Below are 25,288 nucleotides of genomic sequence, written 5' to 3' on the forward strand. Positions count from 1 at the left end.
TTCTGATTTTTTTTTCTTTTTTTTTTTTTTTTATATCAATCCTTCGTCGTTTATTAAACTTAGATCGTCACAGTGCAATTCGTTCAGTTTCTTTTAACGAAACTTTATACTCTTCTGCGTAATCATCTCTACGTTCTCGTTAATATCTTTCTCTCGAAATCGAAAGAAGTTACCTGAAAGAGGAAGGAAGATTGCTGAGCTTGCTGAGGATTAGCAATTCCTCGAGTATACTTTTTTTTTTTATTTTCTTCTTCTTCTTCTTCTTCTTCTTCTTCTAACTCTTATCTATCTCTATCTTTCTATCTTTTTCTCTCTCACACACACACACACAGAGACATGAACACATATAAGCATACTTTTTATCTTTTTCTTACTATCTTGGTTCGTGCGAAATAGGAAAAAGATTCTCATTCCTACCTTCAGTTTCACAGTTTTACATTATACTAAGACGAGACATTTTATTCCCTACATATATATATATATATATCGGGTGGATGATAAATTAATTCAAGAATTGGCAAAAAAAGAAAATGAATACTTTTGCGAATTGTCGACGATGCAAAATCGTATATTGCATATAAAATTGTTATCGTAATTATGTAAATGCTAATATAATTTATATATCTTTTGTTTTAAGATATTTTAAGTATTATTGAGTTCAATGTCATATAAAATAATTGATAAATTTATTTTTCTAACTCCTGCTTCCTAAGTTCAATACTGGAGCCTTACCTAGCAATCGTACTTAAATTGAGATAAGATTGTGGTATCTAAATACCTTAATAATTAACATAAATAATCTCATGTTGATTTTATTTAAACACAAACTATTATTCCTAAACCATTTATCATAATAATAATAATAATATAATAATAATAATAATAATAATAATAATAATAATAATAATAATAATAATAATAATAATAATATTTATCTATATCACATTTACAAGCATACCATTTAACGTTTCTCACGAACGACGAAATAGTATGCGTATTTATTCCCCGCCATTTGCCCATATTATCCGGCTATTGCAATTCACCGAGGCGTTTACTTCCGGTTGCTGTTATGACGTCATTGTTCGCATAGCCCGAGACATCCAGTTGCACGCGTAGCATCGAAATGTTGTGTCGGGTGTGAGACGACCATGCGGATGAAAACGGTAAAAGGGACAGGGAGGGAAGGGAGGGGGGGGGGTGAGGGAGAAGGGACTGATGGAAAGGGAAAAGGGAGTGTACTATCTTGCTAAAACAGCGAGTGCAGTTCCGCCCTTTGTCCCTACCGATTGTCCAGTTCGATCGCGTTATCGACGTGTACGCGTATTGTACGTGTAACTACATATGTATTTCCTCACCCTTTTTCGTAACCCACCCCACACCCCACAACCCCACACCCCAAAACCCCACACCCCATTCTTTCTCATTTCTCTCATTTCTCTCATTCGAATCCTGCCCCCAGGCTTCCAAGCGTGCACGCAAAATTCTATTTAATTTTGAGGCGTCATACCGAGAAGGAAATAACGTGTTCATGGACATGGCTTTTTCAAACCCCCTTTTCCCTACCTCAGCCTGTTGTGTTTGTGTGTGTGTGTGTGTGTGTGTCAACTCTTTTCAACCCTCTCTTCTTTTTCACCTAGGCTCGTGAAATTTGCCGATAAAATACGACACGTAGGAGAGACAAAGAAGCATTTCATACGTTTCAATATCTTTTTCTCTCTGGTGTGTTTGTTCAATTTCCTTTATCTTTTTCGATTATTCACGATTGTTCAAATTATTTTGTTTTTTTACAAAAAAAAAAAAAAAAAGAAAGAAAACCTGCACCTTCATCTTCCAAAAAAAAAAAAAATAAAATCTAAAGAATATCATTATATTCTATGTAAAATTTGTTCGATCATTTTACCTAACGATTAAAAAAAAGGAAATAATTATTTATCCTTGATACTTTTAAATTATATATATATATATATATTACAAAAACCGATTAATTGCAATAACGATCGTATTATTTTAATTATTTCACTTATTACATGGTCATAGTTAAAAACCGATTGCCGTTTATCGAAAAGGGAGAGAGGATCTGAAAAATCAATGAAAACAGTAAAACACAGGGGTATAGGGGTTGAAAAAGAAGTAATGGTGGGGGTAAAGTAGTCAATTAAGCCTTACGTTTCGAAAGAGATGATCAAACATAAAGATAAAAAGTAAAAGATAGAAAAAAAGAAAGAAAGAAAGAAAGATAGTCAAAGCTGTATACTCATATCTGTGTGTGTGAGTGTGTGTGTCAAGAAGAATGCGCGATTACGTGGTGACAATTGATCATAGATAAAAAACGATTTCTATTATCGAACTATAGAGGGGGTCAAAAAATCAATGAAAAAGAGTAGAAAAGGTGGATAGGGGTTGGAGAGGTGTCTGGAGGGATAGTAAAGTAGCCAATTAAAACCTTACGTTTCGAAAGAGATGATCAAACATAGAGATGAAAAGTAAAAGATAGAGAAAAAGAACGAAAGATAGTATACTTATATCTATATCTATATATATATGAGTATGTGTAAGTGTGAGTGTGAGTGTGAGTGTGCCAAGAAGAATGCACGATTACGTGGTGACAATTGATCAAAGTACTTTCGAGAGACTTATTTGTAGAGTGTGCACGCGTTGCCACGAGACATTAGAGAGATGAGGTGGAAAAAAGGAGTGGTAAGGTGAAGCAAGGGAGGGGAAGAGGGGAGACCAAGAGAAGGATGAAGAAGAAGAAGAAGAGAGAGAGAGAGGAATAGTGTATTATAGCGTTGAGCACAGCTGTGTGTAAAGTTGGAATGTTGCGGGGTGTGTTGTGTGTGCCTTTGGTGGAATGACTCATGAAGTGCGTGCTAAATTCAGACAAGCTACTAGTAACGTTAGGTATAGTCGACGTAACTGCAAAGCGTTTGTCAAACGAACATCTTTTTGCGTCTTTAGAACCATCACCAATACCACCATCACCATCATCATCATCATCATCATCATCATCATCATCACTATCACTATCTTCTTCTTGGTTTAACTATTTTTCTTTATTTGGTTTCCTTTTATTCTCTTTAATCTTCCTTTGCTTTCCTTTCCTTTTCGTCGTACGGACAAAGGAAAGAGAAGAAATAAAAAAAGGGATAAAATAAGATGAGAAAGAAGAAGGTGAAGAGGATATAGATAAAGAGGATGAAGATGAAGATGAAGATGAAGAAGAAGAAGAGGACCATGTCAAACTGTCCAAACTGTCGTTCTCTGTCATTAAATCGTTACCGTTATTGGATACAAATTAGCATTTCAAACTATACGTCTCTTGGTGAACGAACGGGCCACTTTGCGTGATCTATGATCCTTTTCAGAATATTCATTTTGAATACTATCGTTATACCAAAGATAATACGTTTTAGTTGTATATTTTATCATAGGTGTCATTCTTAACGTTAGACACGTTTTCTTATTTGAATATTGTTCAATCGTTTGATATATAATATAAACAATTAACAAACGAATTTATAGATGTAAAATGTATCGTTTTAATTCCCATATCGATTATAAATATATATCGTTATTATTTTCATTTTAAGTATAAAGTTCATTAGTTTATTATATGCAAATACATACAATTAACTTGTATGCAAATAAACAGTGAATATTCTGAAAATGTTGTCTCTCTCTCTGTCTCTCTTTCTCTTTCATTTCGTGGGATCAATTACCGATAATTTTAATTATCTTTCGAATGAACTTGACAACCCATTTGAACAACAATAACTTCCTGAAATGAAATGAAAAAAAAAAAAAAACAAAGAGGGTAAAAGTTATTCTTATTTTACGAAACTCTTATACCCTTTCACCCTTGTTTCCTTCCACGATAAAAGAAACGACGAACGAGTTATTGTAATTAACATCGAACCAACTATAATTGTATTCCCACTGAGTGTTTCATTGATTTCTATTTATATACGAATGGATAGTTGATCTTGACCAATTTGTACGATCAACGAGAATAACAACAACAATAACAACAACAACAACTACAACGTACGCTTGAATTTCTATTCGTGTTTATTTGTCCAAAAATACACATTAACGTTAACGTCGATTAAAATTTGAATAATCTGCGTGACCCGTAATAGTTTTGAAGGAAAATTGTCATAATTATTCAGATGTGCCATTCGGATGGGTATCGGGGGGGAAGAGGAGCAAGGGAGGGAGGGGTGGGAGGAGGTCTTCTCCGTCATGTAACTAATTACTCTACGCAGTTTCCAATTAGCGTCATGGGCAAATAATAACGATATAACAAATAAATAATTAACAACTTATTTATTTTGCAATACTACCAAGCGATACCCAACAACGTTGTTGTCGGGCTGTGGTCGACGACGTAATTAAATTATCGATTTACAATGGACACTCCTCCTCCTCCTCCTCCTCCTCCTTCTATCCCCTATGCCCTTCCACCTGTTCCCATTCCTACGCTCTTACCGCGACTTGTCATTGATATTTAGTGGCTGTACGCGAACGATTCTGCGTTAGTTCTATCAATCTCTCTCCTACCAACCCACCTACTTTCCCCCCTCTTTCCCCTACGTCGTTGTAAATAACTGAATTCAAATTAATCTCGAAACAAAAGAAACGTTTACTGTAACTCATTAAATTAAACTATTACATTCGTTTGACTTTATTTCTAATATTTGTTTGTGTATGATATTGCGTATTTTATCATAAGTACGTAAATGATTAATAATATGAGGAAAAAAATAAATAAATCGTCATAGACCTTTCGTATAATTATAATTTGGTAAAATTGATTTAACGGGGAGCAGAGGGGGAGGGATTTTGCGAGCAGTTTCCCAGATGACGTCGCATATAGTCGTGAAATTAATGATTGAACCGGAAGAGGTACTTATCCCGGATTAAGTTACACGCTTCGTCATGTGTAGTGTTGCGAATCGTTGTAATTGATTTAATTATAGAAAGCATCGGACGACGAGTGAGAGAACGAACGAATGAGAGAACGAACGAACGAACGAACGAACGAACACTTCCAACTAACTAAACGTAACTAATCCCAAAGCTCTCGAAATACATCGTCGACGTGTACTTGTTGCATTCGTCGATTACGGAAAAGTCATCCGAGTAGTCCGAGATTATAGTTGCTTTTACAACATGGAGAAAATACTTTGACCAAAAATATGATTAAATTAATTTATCATAAAAAAAGAAACTCTTCGTTATGTCGAAGAATATTCCAAAAATTATCTAACATTTTATTCAAATCAAATATTTCAGATGAAATATAATCAATTGTTTTTTTTTCTACAGAAATGCACGTGTTTGTTAGGTTATGTTAAATCACTTGAAAGAAAAGTTTATCGTTTAACGTTTCATTGCATTTGCAAAAAAAAAAAAAAAACTTTGGATAAAATATTTCCTTATCGAATATAAAAGTACAATTTAGATTGTTGTGTGTGTTCGTAAATGATTGAAAAAGTTTCGAAAAAAAAAAAGTTTCACGAACGATCAAGAACAAAATCTACAAGAAAAGAATAACTATTCGTAGTATTGAGAGGTTAGAGTTCAATTTGAAACCCAATTTTTAACTATACTACATGATAAAATAATACATTCGTAACATTATTATATTCTCGTTTAATCTAAATACAAAAAAACCACACTTTGATTTATTCTTTAATATCACTTTTGCTATATATTTCCCCCTTCATCCCTTTTCCCTTTCCTTTATCTCGAACAAATGTAAGATACAATTTTAGCAATCAAAATCCATTTGGGTATGATAATAATTCATATACATTAACGGGAAATATATATATATATATCAAGGGAGTTTTATAATTCATCGGGCAATAAAATCGAGCATTGTAATATCATCTATCTGTAGGAATCTCGTACAAATTTAAATGACAAGAGATAGGGTGGGGGGAGGAGGGGTTAGGAAAAAAAGAGAGATGAGTAGATAGGAATCGTCGTTCTGTATTTAAATGTCAGGTGTACAAAGAATCGATCAAATTTTTTAATAGCGATTATTATAAAATACATATATTTTTATTATAAATAAATAATATACATATATATCTGTGTAATAATATATTATTTACGTTTATTATTAACGATATTTCGTATCACGATTGTTACGTTGGTTATTAATTAACAAAACTGTAATATTAAAAACGACTTGAGTGAGATAGAGAAATAGTTGGGGGTGATGGTTGTGGGGATGGGGTTGGGGGGTGGAGATAAAAAAACGAAATAGAAGAAAAATAAAGTATAGATGTATTCCATATGGTTGAACACGTACGATGATAACGCTAGCAGTCACGTTCGTGGATAAGTTTATGGATATGTAGATCGAAAAGAAGTTTGCACACACCTCGTCTCTTGTCTAACCCGAACCCCTACCACACTTGTCTCCCTTTCCCCCCCCCCATTCCTTACCTCTTCACACGTATACAGGAATGTATGTATGTATATATTTATATATATAGTTACGCTTACAACACACCTTCATACCGCAAACGTTTCACCATATATATATTTTTCTTTTTCTTCTTTAGAATTTCCAAACGTCTTTTCCTTCTTCCAGTATATAGAAGGTAGGAGGAGGGTAGGGTTAGGGAGAAGGGGAGAGGGGAGAGAAGGGGGGAGGGGGGTGGACGTCACGCGAGATGCATTTACATGTATACGTAAGAGAATATTTTTGTGTCGATACGCGTCGGCTCAACGAATATATCGATGCCTCGAAGTAAGAACGTCTGTTTTTCGTGCTCTAAGGTAAATATTATTCCGCCAAGCTTTTCCGCATTGGCTTTGCTCACGGCACTCAAACTCTTTAGTTCTGTGCACGCGTTTCTCGTCTTTTCATCGAACCTCCTTTCCTCCTTCCCACCTCCTTTCTTCTTCTTCCTCTTGACGAAATTTACGAGCTTCTTTTCACGTTACAACCCACTCTCGTTCACTTCTCTTACTTCATCCCTTCTACTCTTCGTATGTATATAACCAATAAAGATAGATATGGAACGTTTATTTAGAAAATGGCGTTAGTCCACTTTTTTGGTTTTTGTTGTTTGGAAAAAATTCAAAGGTTAGGTACATATTAATCGATTTAAAAATGTTAATTGCTTTTTGTTAAGTTTGTTAATTTGTCATTTGTATTATTTAGATTAATTTTTTTTTTTCGAAAAATTTTAGTGAAATACTGTATATATATATATTTATGAACTGCAAATGGATTTACATCTTTTGTTCATTATTCATTAATCATCGTTTAATTTCAACTATGAAAAATTAAATGTTGCTTGCAAATGTATTATGTATTAATTCCCAATTAGGTTTATAAATAATAACGAGAAATAAAATAGGAATAATATTTGAGGTGTTAAACGTTAATTATAGTAATATATTATTGAATCTAACCTATAATATTAACAGATGTAAAATTTTCCTGTATGTCAATTTAATAACTGAATTTAAATTAAGTTAATTTTAATTATGAAAAATTAAATGTTACTTGCAAATGTATTATGTATTAATTCCCAATTAGATTTATAAATAATAACGAGAAATAAAATAAGAGTAATATCTTTGGTGTTAAACGTTATCTTCTTATCTTCTTCTGAATATATATAAATTACGTGTCACGTTATTTGTCCGCAATGGACTCCTAAAATACTGAACCGATTTTAATCAAATTTTGCAAACTGTGTGCAGTTTCATATAACTTGAAAGATAGGATTGTTTAGATCTCAATTTATAATCGCAATATTATTGTATTGCGAATTATTTGTTTATTAACAAAGACTCATGATTATCTCTGTTTTTATACTCTAAATTAATCAAAACTTAATCTCATTTAAAAAATACATTAGAATTACATCAATTGCGAAACAAACGATCGGATTATTTATGAAACAACAATTTCAATCCTTTTTTTTTGTTATTCAATACGACATAAAACACAACTAACATAATTTCACAACAATTCTTTACACATTTTATTATATTTTCTCACTCCACCTACTACCCCAATGAATTTTTTTTACAACCCTTTGGATAGGATAATTTTTGATGAAAAAAATATAAATTAGAAAGAAAATATAGTTATCAGGGCAGAAAGGGCGGAAGAGAGAGAGAGAGAGAGAGAGAGATAGAGATGAGTGGAGATGAGAGGAGAGAGGGAGGGGTGTAATGTCTACGTTATTACAGGGTTTATGTTCATAAAATCGAACGCTTACGCGAACGTTCTCCAATATCGTGAACGTTCTTGCGTGCAGTTTTGACGACAGCTGCGCTTATAGAGGTGTCCCTTTTTTAAAAGTGGTTATTCGCTGACATAATCGTACGAAGATAGGTGATTTTCGGCGTACGTGATTCAAACCCTGAACGTTGAGAAACAGAACATTTCCCTTTTCTACCATTTTATGGTATGGTACGTATATTTCAAATGATTACATAAAAAAAAAAAAGGAAGGAGGTGAACAAAAAAGAAATAAAACAATAATAATAATTATTATCTAATTGAAAATACAAAAGAAATTTATCACAAGTAAGGGGTGAGGATAAGGATGGGGTGGTTCTGTTAGCCGAACTATGAAACGAAATTAATTATTTATCGTATTTGCTTTGCTACCACAAAATAAGTCCCATACGCTCCTATTATTAGAAGAGTGGGGGAAGGGGGTGAAAAAAACATGAAACAATCAATTTATAATTATCTAATTGAAAAGTAAAAAAAAATAATCAGTAAAAGTGGTGATTAGTGAAAAGATTAAAGGACAATATTAATTGTTCGTGTGTTTGTTTCGCTACCATAAAACAAGCCCCTATCCTATGCTACTACTGTTATTAGGGATGGTTGGGGGTGTTTAATTCGATGTGTTCAACGTAGAAACACGATTATATCATCTCGCTATTACTAGGAATCGCAACGTCTCGATAATCGAAGTGGGATGTAATATTGTACAAGCGTATTCGGATACCACATATTCGAGGAGACAGCGGGAAGGATTATTGCTCTTATGGTTAGGGATCGAACATATTCGTACCATGTTCCGTTGACAACCTGCCAAGCGTAATAAACGCTAGTATTATCGTTAACCAATCCTTAAACTTAGAATAATTAAAATGAAAACACAACACGCGAATGTTTTATTTTTCTTTTTTCTTTTTTTTTTGTTTTTGTTTTTTTTTTCTTACAAAGATCTACGTAATATTAATTCATACTTCTTTTTTATTATTTTTTTTTTGTTTCGTTCGCATTTTCTACGATCCTGTTATATGTTTTTTCTTCTTCTTCTTCTTTTTCCTCCTTTTAACTCGAGGGGAAAAAAAAATTTGTAGAAAAAGGAAGCGATGTAGGAAGTACAAAAAGGGTAGGAAGGAAGGAAGGAAGGAAGGAAGGAAGGGTGGATAAGAGGTGGTGGAGGAGAAGGAGGGGGTTACGGAAAGGATAAAGTAAGGGAAAGAAAAAGTATAAAGTAGAGGGTATCGCGATAAGAAAATGAATAAAAAGAAGAATGCTAAGAGGATCGAAGGGTGGAGGGAGGGAGTGGGGGGGGGGAGGGGTAGAGTTAAAGGTAAGGGGGGAATTGCGATAGAGAGGCGTGACTGGGCGGTTCGCCAGCTCGTGCTAATCGCACCGCATTCTTGCGCTTCGCCGCTCGATAGATCACACCACCTCGGGAAATTAGGCTAATACCTGAACGATCGATAAAATATCTCCGGATACGAGAATTCTCACGCGAATTTATCGATTGATTTTATTATTCGATTAAAAAAAAAAAAAAAAAAAATTACAAAAGGGTTACAAGAGATGATCATTCAATGAATCTTTTCATTTTTTGGTATTAGGATAACTTCATTTATTCTATCGCAACGGTTTTCATTTTTATTCTGAATTTTTTTTCAACGATTTTTTTTTATATTCATTTTAAATTATCGTAAAACAATTATCAAAATTTGTCATATTATTATTTATATTATATTATTATAATTAATTATATATTTTATTATTATATTATGTTAACATAATTAAATTTTGTTAAATCGAATATCTTTGGGGTTAAATACTTAAATACAGTTTTTGGGGGAAAATTTCATATGGGTCCTAGAACCTACAGGACATGGTAGCCGATTCAGAATTAAAAATCCTGTGTTTTCGAGTCTACTCGATAATAATATTTTTATTTTACAATTATATTTGTTATGCACAATATTTTTAATAATTTATATAAATCTTATCTGTGTAATAATATAACCTCTCCCAACGACGGTATTAATAAACATTCACAGTTTTATTTGTGATCGATTACGATAGGATAAAAGAAAAGCAACCCTTTATAAATAATCTTTGATCTCATGATTTTAAACAGTTATGCACGAGAAACACGTACACTCGGTGTCTCTCTGTAACTCAAAGGACAAATTGATTCATTCGCTCAGGTCGAATGTAATTAAATTGACAAAGTAGCCGTAACTGGTCACGGTGTATTACGCGGCTCGAAGAAACGGATGCCAAGATGGAGAGAGTTGGTAAAATGTACAGAAGAAGAAGAAGAAGAAGAAGACGACGTCATTTTCATTTATACTAAGAAGAGACACACATGTGTGTTCGTCAACGCACGCGCGCGCGCTCTCAAAGATTTATGTGAAAAACCTTCGCGCCAAATTCGACGCAATAAACGGTCCTCGGTTCATCCCCCCTCCCTTGTCTTTTACGACTACCAAATAAAAGTAAAACGTAAAGGGAGTATCACACAACTACCACTACTATTACTACTACTATTTACTATACTCTCGTTCTCTCTCTTTCTTTTTCTCTTGGAGGTTAGGAAGACTGGTTCTCCCCTTTCCTCTTTCCTCAACCTCATCCCGTTAGAGTTGGCCATTGGATCAGATCCAGAAGCTGCTTGTTAGTTTATCCGTTCATCGTGTCGCCCGGCCGACTCGCATTAGCCGGTAAAAGACGTTCGGTTCAAAATCCGGCCCGAATTTCCCCTGCACGATCGTTAATTCTCAACCTCTCCTCTCTTTCTCTCTCTCTCTCTCTCTCTCTTTCATTATATATCTTTGCTTGGTCTACTTGATCGTAATTAGTCATTGTATTGACTTTTTTTTCTTAGACGTTAGTGCACAATTTTGCAATCATTATACAGTTATACAATTATTACAATTGTTTTTTAATTTACTATTAGTTTAATTATGCATTTAACATTTTTTTTCATACAATTTATATTTTAGGAATTATTTTGTCACGTTGTTTATTCGCAATGGACTCCTAAACTACTGAACCGATTTTAATCAAATTTTGCACATTGTGTGCAGTTTCATCTAACTTGAAAGATAGGATAGTTTATATTATTCTAACAGATGGCGGTATAAGGTAATTCGTTGACTTAAAGACGTGTGTATCGAACTGATTGTGAGCCACAGCAACGCGTAGCGGGACACCCCTAGTTATTTTCTAAATGCTTATAATCATTATAATAATTTATTAATAGAATTTGTCTTGATTAGTACAATTTTTCACATATCATTCTTATTTCATTCATTTTCTCTTTCAATCTTACATAGAAAAGTAATTCAATTGGTAATCCGATTAAAAAAAAAAAGAAAAAAAAATTAATATCCAATGGGAAATATATTTTTAATTCTAGATGACGGGTAAGATTGACAGCGGTAGAGATTTCTTTTCTATTTTTTTTTCTTTTTTTTTTTTATAAACTTATTCGATGAATTTTAAGACGAAAAGTAAAAAATAAAAAAGGAATATCTCAATCCGACGTAAATTTCATGAGTATATTTAAAATACGTAATATACGATTTCGACGTAACATTCGGGAACATTTTGCATCGCTGCTTAATACGAGGGAATATGTTGGTGAAGTCTAACTCCAGTCAGACCGATCAATCTTACGATTTTACGTTAGTATTTTTTATCGCAAAGAAAATTCATTGACTTGTTGAAGTTTATCCATTCCTTCGAAACGTTATGTCAGTCAGTAATTCAGTTTCGAATAGTTTCACGGTTGTGAAAAGACAAAAAGGAATTTTACTTTATTGGTTGTCTCATGTCAGTTTTTAGGTTGATTATTTTCGAATGACTGAATTTACCAATCAAATTGTTGCAACATAAAGTAACCATGTAATAATGAGTCGTTTCTATGAAAGAAACTTTAAAAGAAATCGTTCAAAGTATCGTTGTTAACTTTCCACGAGTTCCCTATTTTTGTTGAAGAAAGAAAGAAAAAAAGGGTGGAAGGGGAAGAAAGTTTTTTCTTTACCTTTTCTAACTCATCGTCATAGTCGTTGTCGTCATCGATTAATTCAGTATCGTCGTATTAACCCCGAAGTCTCGAGTGCTATGATAAATCGTTTCCCGTCGCGAATATATTCGTCTTCCTTTCCCTTTTCCTTTTTTCTTTTCTTTTTTACTCTTCTGAATACAGTCCCCGACAAAAGAATCATCTCTCTCCTATCCGCTTTAGCGATATTCTTTTACGTAAATCTAAAACTCTAGCTGAATCATTCTCCCTACTGTAAGGAAACACTATTCACGTTCGAATATTGTGGCAAACCGAAGCAAGACCCCAACCTTCCTACCCCCCAACCTTCTCCACCACTACCACCACCACCTATTCCCTATCGTTTCCTTCGTCCCAACTCGGTGTGTGTCCAATAAAGGTGAAATTGCGAAGCCCAAACACGCGGAATATACGCATTGATGTTTAATGCAAAATTCAAATCGTCCTCGAGCCTGACGGCAAGCTGGGATAGGAGTCAACCAACAACAGCACCAGCACCAGCACCAGCAGTAGCAGTAGCTACCAACAGCGAGAGCTGGTTCGAAGATATCCGTTCGTCGTTCTCCGAACCCTCCCACAACGAGAACCTCCCAACTCAGTTTCGGGGTGCGGTGAGGGTTGGGGAAGGATGGAAGAATCTCCGTAGGAGGAACGACGGGCTGCCGTTGCCAGCGTCGGGTAACATATGACGCAATCTTGGCAGGTATTGTCAGGAAACTGGCGACATCTTTAATGTATGAGGTAGAGGTGACGTGGGGTAAGCTGTAGAGAAGGAGTAGGAGAAGTAGGAATAGGAGTAGGAGTAAGGAATAGTAGTAGGAGCTGCCACACGGGGTAATTGTCACCGTGCAACACTTCTCCACCTCTTTCTCTTATATACATGCATATATCTATGTATGACTTTTCTTCGTGAATATGTGTACTTTATATAAGTATATATATATATATATATAGGACATACGCGTATATGTGTTCTTTCTCATACACGTATGTAGTTACTGCTGGTACTGCTGCTGATGCAGGTGGTGGTGCTGCTACTAGCTGCCTGTGAGAATCCCATCGTGGAAAATTACGCGAATTTATACCTCTAACCTTCCAGCACCGACTCGTTTCAAGCTCATCCTATGAAGTCCATGGTACGATATCTATCTACCCATATCTATCTACCTACCTAGCTAGTACTGCTACTGTCTCTCTTTTTTTTTTTTTTTTTACGAAGCTTTTGCTCTCTCGTTCACCGCGAATTTCACTTCCTGCCGTCGCTACGAATGAACACCCTAAGAAATAAGAAATAGAAAAAAGGGAAATAAAGTATATACCGTGTCTTCTGTGAGTTCAATTGAGTTCAATGCCGCTCTAAAGGAGTATTTATTTTTCCCTACCACCCCCCCCCTTTTTTTCTTTCTCTTTCTATTCGTTATTCACCTTTTTCTTTTTTTTTTTTATTCGATTTATCTAACTTTTCGAGATAATTCTTCGATACCGCATGAATGGGCTTATCGTGTCGATAAGCTATTTGGATTCAATCCTTTTTTCTTTTTACACATTGCAACAGGTTCAAAAGTTACGATCCACTGAAAATGGCTTCTATCGTGAAGCTTCATGATCTAATAATATTTCAACACGATTACAACGAATTTATTTAATATAAATAATAATATTTAAATAATACTAACGACTAGACGAAAACTCTCTTGAATTTGTACAAATGACAAAAACAATATTCCCCATTGTATCCCGTCGGCTCGTAGAAATTTCTCCAGAAATACAAGCAACGTCCCAGGAAAGGTCGTGCGCGTAAATTAGAAGACACCCTGTACATCCTGTACGCTAGCCAAATTACATCGGTCCCAGGAGATATTTATCTCTTTCTCTCTTTCTCTCTCATTCACAGATTTGTTTTCCTGTCTCTCTTTCTATCTTTTCTTTTCCTCTTTCTTTTTACATTACCTACCAGCGTGTGACTGATCACGATACTCCCCTCCCAATTCATCCTCCTCCTCCTCCTTCTCCATCCTTCCTTCTTGTTTTTCTCCTCTGTTTTTGTTTTACTCCTTTTTCTGGCCCTTCTTTTTTCTCTGAAACACCCACGTCGACGAAGAACAGCAATGACGGTAGAAACAAGGAATGGCAATTAGGTATCGTCCTTGCTCGTCTCGTCCTTCTCATTTCCGTCTACTTGCTGCTTTTGCATTTGAATATAAATCGCTAATGTCGATGACACCTGCAGGATCGCGGAATTATTAGGGTTAACGTAAAAAGAGATAGATAGATAGATAAAGAAAGAGAGAAACCGAGAGAGAGAGAGAGAGAGAAAGAGAAGGATGAAAGTATAGTACGTGATCTGTGTAACTTAAAGCCAAGGATAAAAATCGTGAAATCTCTTCTGATTCTTCGCCCGGAAGAAATGTAATTTCCTATGTAAGGAGAAAATATATAAAAGAGCAAGAAACGAATACGAAATTAACGAGATCTTGGAACAATTCGGTTTGAAACGACATCACCATTACGATTTACTTCGATGAAAGAATGAGAGAGAGAGAGAGAGAGAGAAAAAAAAGGTCATATTCATTCGTCTAATTATACTATTTTTCTTCCTTTTCATTTTTTCATCTTTTGTTATCTTATTTTTATTATATTATAGATAATTACGCGAGAAATTCAAATCTCAATGAAATTTGATGTAATTTCAAACGAATCACACACACACTCATACTATATCGTTTTATTTGTTTAAACGTATGTACTATACGTCGATTAAATAAATATTCTATATCTCTTCTATTTTTTGTTCTCTCGTCTATGATTAATCATAGTTATTTCCATTTACATTGTAATTTAACTGACGCGACGGCTTCAGTCAACCCTTTTTCGAAACGCCACTAATCTGATGCTAGTAAAAGAGCCCACAGAGAATATAATGAATTCGCAGCTGTGCCACAAAACGTTTTGTATATTTGCATTAGTTTCTATCTCTCTCTATCTCTTTCTTCTCATTCTCTCATTCTCTCCCTCCCTCTCCCTCTCTCTCTCTCTCTTTTAGGTTGGCAGTAATTTATTCAGCGTGTTGCTTAATGCATCGTATTTACAAGGACATCTTTCTCCTCGTCATCATCGTTGTCTCTTTTTCCAAACTCCAAGGACTCATAGTAGGATCGCGAGTAAAGGATTGAAAAGAGAGATGGAAGAGACCGGAGAAATGCTTTTATCTCCCTTTTTCAATCCTTTCCCTTTTCCCCCTCTCCTAAACAAGTTTTACCATCCCTCTGTTACATTCCATGATCCTGCAATTTACAACGTTTCTCGACTGGCGCGAACGACAAGCATAAATTTGTTTAAACGAGTCCGTTAATGAATACGACGTATACCAACTGAAAATGTGTTTTTACCCTATTTAGAATGATTCTCCATTAAGTTGTCTAATTTCCCGCTAAATTGTTTTCCAATTGTTTTCTACGTTTACCCCTTACCCAACCTCTCCACTACCACCCCCTGTCTCGTTCATACTTCCTAAAAAATTTTTTATAAGGTTTTGTTTTTAAATTAGACAACTGGTACACTGTGGGTGTTATCTGATAAAATATTTTCCATTATTGTTAACATTTTTTTTTAATTTATCATTCATCATTGTTAATTAATATATATATATATATTTTTTTTGTTGCAACTCTACATTAAGATATAAAATTAATTGTCATTTATTAAATAACATTGAAAAATTATTGTCGTTAATTTTTATTTCGAAACGATATAAGAATAATATTGTCACGGTTGTTGCTCATTTAAAAAAAAGAAAAAGAATGAAATAAAAGGAAGGAAAGGTAAAAAAAAAAAAAGAGAAGGAAATAAATTATTCAAATGAAATGAAAATCTAGTAGTATGTACTGAATGTTTTGCTGGCAAGATACAACACAACGTACATATTTACACACACACACACACACACGTTATTCCATGGTCATGTTAATTTAATTATCGAATTGAAACGCGCGTGCCGCTAGTTTTCGTGCGGGGGCCGAAAACTTTGCTTTCGTCGGTTTTCGAGCTTTCGCAAAATTTTACGTAGGTCTCACTCATATCTATGTTTGTCATCGTAGTCAGTCGAGGTTTCACATTCAAAGCGTCTAGACGGGTGTGTGTTGTTCTCTTCTCTCGTGATTCTATCTACACGTATAACAATATACACACATATTTATACATATATATATATATATATATATATATTTCTTTATCAAACGTACCTCGTTAGTCTCGAATTGTAATTAATTAAATAATTATTCGTAGTGAGATAAAATTAAAAACAAAATAGAACAAAACAGAAAATAACGTTGACAGTGTTTTCGAAATGATTATGGTGCAGTGCATGAAGGACGGCCAAACAACGACCTTAACTAGGATCAAAGAAAAAAGGAAAAGGACACGAAATGTTCAAGCAAAGTCTAACCCTTTGAACAAGGTTGGACGTTTAGACGAAGATAGGTTGTGTGTTTCTAAAGCTCGATTAACAATACTTGCGTATTCTTTCTTGCACGTATTAACAATGCACATACATATACATATATACACATATACACGTGTTTCTGTCTGTTGTTATTGTGTTTGATATCGACACGTTTACCCTTAACCAGAATAATACGTATATCTCGTGTGCGTTATATTGTGTTATATGGTAACGATTCGACAGATAGATCAAGAACAAATGCCCCGTCAAATATTTGTTGTTTCACAATTCCACCCCACACAGGACGACACCCCCCCTCCCCCTCCCCTCATCCCCATCCCGATCCCGTGGTAACTATATTCGATTGACGTTTATTTCATTGATTAATGACACGTTCATTTCTATCATCTTCTTTCTATTTCTCTTTGTCAAACAATGTTTTTGTTAACTGTATCTTTTGGTTTGTTTTCTTTTTGATGTTGTTGTTGTTGTTGTTGTTGTATAGGAAAAATAATGAATTATATATAATGTGTTCATTTTTAATATAGTTCTAATTATTATATTATTTATAATTATTACGAAAACTTGTTAACAAACTTGACAAGATTAGAAACACAAATCTGATAATTCAATCTAACCAAGTTGCTAAACTAAAAGATTACTTTGGTTTATTATATTCAATACTTTGTCGATATTTTTATCATAATCAATAGTTCATAAGATTAATTATTATATCGTATCTTAAAATAAATTATTATATGTAATATATATATATATATATATATATTATTTAATATATCATATAATATATAGAACACACACAATTTGGGTCTTGTTTTTTCTTAATTATATCGTGTTGACACGTGATATTGATTCAAGTATTAAAAATTTTCTACGATTATTAATACCCATCTTCTTCTTCTTCTTCTTTTTCTGTTAATGTAATATATGTATATATATACATGTTTATAGTTATCTGTGTGTTAAAATACAAGCATGTATAGCTTGTCGAAACTTCATCCGGGTAACCGCGGAATCACGCGCCACTATAGATTAAAGTTGGACCACGTATGCGAGATGAGTCGTCGTCGTTGGTTGGTTGGTTGGTTGGTTGGTAGGACACGCGTTTGAAATTCGAAACCCGACACCCTGAGTTAGTCGAGAGTTTCCTCGATGAAATAGAAAGAGAAACCAACTAAATCCCATACGTGTGTGCATACAACACTGAGAAAGACGATGAAAATCATCAACGTATCCTTTCCTCTTCTACCACCCCCTCCCCTCTCCCCCTCTCCCCCAATAAGTAATAAACAAGTTCAAAGTTGTTTTTATTATCATGTCGCGAATGAAGTTTTTATTTTATTTTATCGATTTATTAATCGATCGGATGAAACTGAGAACGATTTATTCTTCTTTCTTTTTTTTTTTTTTACTTGAAGTTTTCACTTCTTTAAAATTGGGTGGGGTTATTTGGATATTGTGAAACGGAAGTGGGTGAAACCGATGAAACTAAAATGAGTCACTAAAAAGAGACAAACAAACATATATATAGGAATTAGAGTGAGAGAGAATGAGATAGAAAACAGTATGCATTTGTTTCTTATTATTTCGGTCTCCTCTTTGTGCCGTGTTTCGTAGCTTCGTAACATCCCCACTCTTGGCTACTAAACATTGTACATATAGATGTGCTTGTGTGTGTGTGTGTGTGTGCTTGCATATTACGAAGCATAGCAGACTCATATTATCTCAATACCAATATACATAAAAACATAAATTAGTTCTTTGATTGGACACTAGGTGACAAATACCATTTGCCTTTTTTCGATAGAAACTCGAAACTTGGTTTCTTGAAGGTTTCATTTCTACCGTGTTGTGATCTACACAAATCTGTTTTTTTTTGTTCTTATTTATTCTTATTTATAATAAATATTTTCTTTATTTTTTAATGTTGTTCTTTTTCTTGTATCTTTTCTCTTTCTTGCTCCAATATAATCCTAAATCATCGTTTGTAACTTTTTCAATTACGCGAAAGGTGTATAATGATAAAAAGTAGATAACAAAAATTTCTCGTAAATGAGAAGAATGATACATATATATATATATTTTTTTTTGTTCCTCCTAAATTTGAAATTTTTTATTCGTGCAATCGATTTATCGTTGTAAAAGTGAACAGCATAGTACGTATAATGTAATAGCTTTGAAAGGTTCGTTCGTTCATTCGTTCATCGTTGAGAGTAACTACCACGATTCTTTTCGATCGAACGGCAACTCGAAAATCAGGAAGAATCGTATTCTGATATTATCAGGGAAACAATAGTCGAGTTGCTCGGTAACGCATCGTGTTCCATTATCATCCTCCTACCTCCAACCCCCTACTCCCTAACCCCCCACCTTTTCTACCACCTTTCTCTCTGGGATTGTATCCATTTATTGCAACGCGATTAATGGTATGAGAAACGAGAGATAGAAAAGGAAAAATATATATATATAGAGAGAGAGAAAGCAAAGTGATGGAAAGAGGTGTATGGTGGTGGTGGTGATGGTGGGTTGGGTAAGCCAACGTTGCGTTGTCCACGTTCGCGGAAAAAGCGCTACATTTGACACATTACTCCCGGAAAATTTAATAAAACTCGAGCGACAAATTTTTATTGGTACTTCGGTCCGCTCGGTAGCCCTCCATTACCGCGATATTATCGCGACACGTTACGTGTACGTGTTCTCTATCACATTTCACCACCACCACCACCACCACCACCACCATTACCACTACCACTACTAACCATCATTCCTTCCTTTTTTTCACTTTCTCTCTTTCTCACTTTGGGCCAATCCAAATTATGTTCCTAATCCAATTACACCAGCAAAATGGAGATCTCGTTTATCATTTCATCCAACCAAAGACGTTCAAATGATAATAGTAATAATAATATCAACAAATTATTAAGATTATTTTCTATTGTCAATTATTATTATTATTATTAACTGGCATTAGGAACTGGAAAGTTCATTGCCGTAAATACCAAATCCCGGGGCCATTGTTCCTGTCCCTGAGCACGGTCCTTCCATTCGCGGTCTTCGTATCCTATTTCTTTCAGGTCCCTTCCAAACGAGGGACTAGTTTACTTCCGGAAAATTTTACCCTAGTAGAATTCATGGCGATTTTCTTTTGTTTCTTGATAAAGTCTTTTTACGGAGTGGGGTAATCAGACCTACACCCAATCCCTGAATAGGAGGGCCAATTCCAAGTCGGCTGATCCGCGACTACTTATTCAATTTATTGGCAGCTAACCTCCGTTTCTATGCAAGGCCAAGAGGCCCTTCCTCTTTTCGCAACTTGAGGACACGCTGTGTTGTGGTGACTGGGACCCACCTATCCCGGGGACCACTACAAACTAGTTTTCCTTCCCCGAGACTAGCAGCTGTTATACTAAGACAAATTGTTAATTATACGTACGTTTATTTGAATTTGATATAATTTAATTGTCAATTCAATCCTATTTTGATATTTGATGATTAACAATAAATCTTAAATGAATTTAATTGTTATCTTCGTAAAATTGTTATCTTCATTTTTAATGAAAACTATTCTTTTTAACACAGACACGTTACCATTTCGTAACATTCATAAAATGTGTGTGAGAAAATATAATGTTTATATTTTATATATACGTACAATGTTTTATGTATAACACCATGTATTATTAACGTTTTATAATTATACATATAAATATCATACAATTATTCAATAAAATCGTCAAAGACGTCTGCCTCTAATATTTCTCTAAATAAAAACAAAACAAAAAAAAAAAACAAAAAAAAACCCAAATGTAAAAAGGAAAGGAAGGAAGAATAGTAGACACCATTTTCCTTTAATACGGTTTCGTTTAAAATTCGTTTATCACGTGAGTGGAACGGAAAATTCTACTTAATCGTATTGCCCCACACGTATATATATATATACACATATATTCTACTCGTGTTATTTTCTTTCGTGTTATTTCACGAATGACGCTTGTTATTACAACGCGAAACCATGGAGAAAGTTCGGGGACCATTTTGTGGCAAAATATATATACATATCTATATACATATAGATAGAGAGAGAGAGAGAGAAACGTAGCAGATACATAAGAGAAACTAGGTAACATTCACGTTCCAGGTTGTTCGATAACGTGCGACGAGAACATTTGTGCGTGCACCAATGACGACGAGTTTCTACCTTCGAACCCGCAGCATCGTTTTACTAACGAGTTGCAAACAAGCAAAGTCGCCGACGGTCGGTTGGTTCGTTGCTAGTTTTCTCTTTCTCTCTCTCTCTCTCTCTCTTTCTCTACCTCGTTTACTTTCTTTCTTTCACCTCTGTTTTCCCATCGATATTCATCTTTCATTTCTACCAACGAGACAAACCTTGTTCTTCTTCTTCATCATCCTTTTCCTTTACCCCCCACTACTTTCCTTTTACTGCCCCCCACTACTTTTCCTTTACTCGCTCCCCCCCACTACTTTCCGTTCTTCTTTCTTTTCTCTTATTTAAATTTCTTTGCTTTTTTTTTTCCTACTCTTCTTTGATCATCCGTTTCTTTTCTTCTTCTTCTTCTTCTTCTTTTTCTGCTTCTTCTACTACTTCTTTTACGTAAAACTCATTAATTTATTCAACAAAATTTACTTTTCTCTTCTTAAATGATTTTTCATTCCACTTTCTCTCTCTCTCTCGAAAAAGGTTTTTATCTCTGTTTCTTCGAATTAACTTAAAATAATGGAAGAATGTCGTCTCGTGGGTCTTGAGAATCAGAGACGAGAAGGAGAAACGGCATAACTATCAAATGATAAAAACGTAATTCCCCCGTTTGAAGATTTTTACGTTATCTTATCGCGACGAGTAATCAATTAGCTGATGAAAATTCGTAAGAGATGATTTTAGATGGAAAGAAGAAGAAGTAGAAGAAAAAAAAATACGGGTGTACAAAAAGAGAGAGAGAGGGAATGAGTCGCTGTGGTGAGGACAGGGGGGTGGGATTGAGAGAGAGAGAGAGAGAGAGAGCTAAAGTAAAGTAAAGTAAAGAAAAATGTGCTATGAAATACAAGATATTAATTATATCCGAGTAAAATTTTCAAATCTTTCACTTAATTACTTTTAACCAATTCAACCGTTGAATTAATCCAAATTACCTGACTGTACAAAAATAAAGAGTACGTTTGAGTCTCTCTCTCTCTCTCTCTCTCAGCAAATTCACCATAAAAGCATGCGCATACTCCGGAAATATTTAATTATTGGTAATGAATAGTTTACCATTCTTTTTGTACGTTTCAATCGAATTGGTAACGAGTAAGAGAGACATATATATATATATATATAGAGAGACACACACGTGGAAAAGAGATAGAGATATATTGAAAGAAATAAAGAGAGATAAAGAGAGACAGAGAGAGAGTGAATGAACTTTCCCAAACGGGTTAATCTCTTGAATTTATTATAAATTTTACATTGCCCGGGGATATTCGTCAGCATAAAGTGAGTTTATACGATCGATTTGCATTAACTCTACGATTTATTTAACAATCTCTCTCTTTTTCTATCTTTCTTTCTTTCATTTCATTTCATTTCTTTCTTTCTTTCTTTTCATAGACATTTTCACTATTCGCAAATCATACACGAAAATATTATTTCAGGTTTTTTTATATTGATGATTCATACTAACGATAAGTTATAAGCTTTGTTTCGATAAACAAGCAACAAATTTGTTTTTAATATTTTAAAAATTAATGTATATTATTTATTAGAAAATTATCTACTTGTTTTGAATGAGTACTAAAATTATATGAGAAATTATTAATTGTTTTAATTATTAATCCATTACTCGCCAATGGCTTTTTTTGTGATGCATTTGTATGATTGCAATATTTTGTGCTAATAAGGAATATTATTATACAGTTAATTTAATCATTTGTTGTTTTTTTTTTTTTTGCATTTTCGTATTGTGACGAGTAATGTGATTAGTAAAATATTTTTATTTGTAAATCACTTTCCACGTGACTTACGAACGACAAGGTTTAATTAACAATTATTAACGAAACTATTTCATAATTTGTTTCAATTATCTTCTTTTCTTTTCTTTTCTTTTTTTTTTATTTTGTTATTTATTTAAACTGTTTCTTGAAAAAAAAAAGAAAAAATGTTGTGACGTATTTATTATTCAGAAGACAGTGATTTTCTAATAAGTTTATTAGAAAGTAAAATTTGTTCAAAGTAAATTAGCAAATTTTTTTTCTTTTTTTTTTTTAATGAAAAAAATCGATTATCTTCTTTCACTTGTTTTGTACCCATACCTTTCTCAACCTTCACCATAATCTATCTTTCTCTTTCTCTCGTCTTTTATCTCATGGGAATTGCTCCTACTGGTAACTACGTTTATTTAAGTAATATAATGTCGAAATTTTTTGTTCCTTACCAACGTACCAAGTTTAAAATCATCGAAGTCAACTCTTTTATAAAAATACATACATAAAACATATATTTTAGTAAGAAGAAATAAAAAAAGAAAAAAATTAAGACGTATATATAAAAAGTTAGTTACAATGATTATGGAAGAAAGGTCTCAAGTATGGTGAATGAAATAAAACGAAAATGAAACGAAATGAAAATGAAAATAAAAATGAAGAATGAAAATGAGATAAAAATTAAATAAAATAAAATTAGAAAAAGAGGTATACAGTATTAGAAAAGTATATTTAGAAAAGAATAGACAAAAAATTGGAAAGATAATGAGATATACAGGGTGATCCATTAACTCTTGTCACCACCTAAGAGCTGAATTATGCCCAGCTTGTTACCCATTTTTGACTTTCGTTAATCCTCAAAAATATTAATGTTGCATATCATTGGATTCGTTTTGTCAGCCACTATCCAAAAAAATAACTCAACCTATCAAAAATATACTAATATCACATTGTAGTTCGGAATTTTTCATTCAATTTTTTTTTATACAATTTTTTTGCTACTGTTATACTTTTGAAATTATTTACGTGGCAAGAGGTGGTGTGAATCAGCCTGTATATAATCAACTTTTTAACCCTAGTCACGTAGCATTTGACCGAAACGACGTTTCAAGAATATTTCGAGTAAATTTTGAAAAATAAAAAGAAAAAGTAGTAATAAAATGAAAAAAGAGGAAGAATAAGAAGAAGATAACTCGAGTATAGTTTAGGTATGAAGAAGAAAAGGAAGTGTCTAGTGTGCAACGCCTGGAAATAGCTTTGGCAACGATTCCACCACCGTCACGCCGTCTTCCACCATAAAATGGAAGATTACTATGATGTTGCTTTTCGCCACACAGACCGCTAATATTTTGCCACTGGCTAATGCCCACTCTAGATCACGCACTACTAACCTCTCTCTCTCTCTCTCTCTCTCTCTCTTTCATGCTAGTTTCTGTTAGACCAGTGTTGGCCGAAAACGTTTCCGATAATACTCATCGATCGTTGCTAACCACGATCCCGATAAAATTTCCTCGTTGAATGGCTTAGAAAACGGACGAAAAGTCACGCTTCCGGTACGTGGATATCGACTTCTTCTCTATTTCATTTCTACCGCCCCCATCCCCACCCCCATCATCCTCACCACCTTCACATACCATCCCTTCTTTAACTCGTATCGTTTTGTTTCGTTTCGTTTCGTTTTTTTTCGGAAAGATAATAACGTTTTGTCTTCGAATTATTTCATTTGATACAATGTTGGACTAGGATGAAAATTTGAAAATTATAATTTTGAAAATTATTTCAATGGAATAATTGAAATTGGTGATTTTCAAACCTTTTCTTTTTAAATAGAATGAAATTCTTTAAATAATTGTATTAAAAAAATATTTTACCGAATGTTTTGCTTTTTAAATCGAATTTAAGTATAAAATTAGACTCGATCGAAAGTTGAATGACTAAAATTTTGAAAAATGTTTAAATAGTATGATTAAAACGTTCACAATCAAGCTGGACTATCCATCTCAACAGTTGTAAAAATTTCTAACATTTCCACTTTTGTAAGTTCAAATGAGTGGACAGAATTTTGAAAAAAACCCTATTGATTTTATTATACCATAATATCATGCAGATATTTTTGGGTAAAAAATTGACATCACATCGAATTTCATTTTGGATAATGTCAAAGCTTCGTACATTTGGATGACTATTTTTAACTAGCAGTCAATACGTTATCATTCTATCGACAAGTTAAAAATAATATAATAATACAGATGACACCGAAAAAGGGGTGTGAAGGGGTCGAGTAGCAAGTATAAAATAAAGAAAGAAGAGTAAAATGGATGATTGGGGTAAGGGGGTAGGTAGGAAGGGGTTTGCAATACGCGAGAATTTTTCCAAGAGAAATATTTAATGACGATTCATAAAAAGAATCCTCGTGAATGTGTAAATGTAGGTCGTATTAAACCACGAAGAACGAAACTGTACGAATGCGATGACACGGATGCAATTTTCGTACCACTCACTCTTACCAACTGCCCTAACTTTTCCG

At 33.8% G+C, this 25,288-nt stretch overlaps 1 protein-coding gene across 4 annotated transcripts in view; it reads left to right on the forward strand.

Moving 5' to 3' along the window:
* The window catches only part of LOC107067324 (uncharacterized), a 321,890-nt gene that overhangs the window by 130,493 nt on the left and 166,109 nt on the right, over nucleotides 1–25,288 (forward strand). The window contains exon 1 of one of the 4 annotated variants that reach the window (XM_015322727.2): nucleotides 13,433–13,459. The exons of 2 other annotated variants lie outside the window; for them this stretch is intronic. In XM_015322727.2, coding sequence (XP_015178213.1) covers nucleotides 13,448–13,459 — 12 coding nt within the window. In that variant the 5' untranslated portion in view covers nucleotides 13,433–13,447. Of the gene's footprint in view, nucleotides 1–13,432; nucleotides 13,460–16,484; nucleotides 16,803–25,288 lie in introns of those variants that run through there. One more of the 4 variants, XM_015322729.2, reaches the window with a different exon arrangement.

This window comes from Polistes dominula, unplaced genomic scaffold (genome assembly GCF_049000335.1).
Source record: "Polistes dominula isolate Pdom_NZ unplaced genomic scaffold, Pdom_raw_medaka contig_75, whole genome shotgun sequence".
Taxonomy (NCBI): domain Eukaryota; kingdom Metazoa; phylum Arthropoda; class Insecta; order Hymenoptera; family Vespidae; genus Polistes; species Polistes dominula.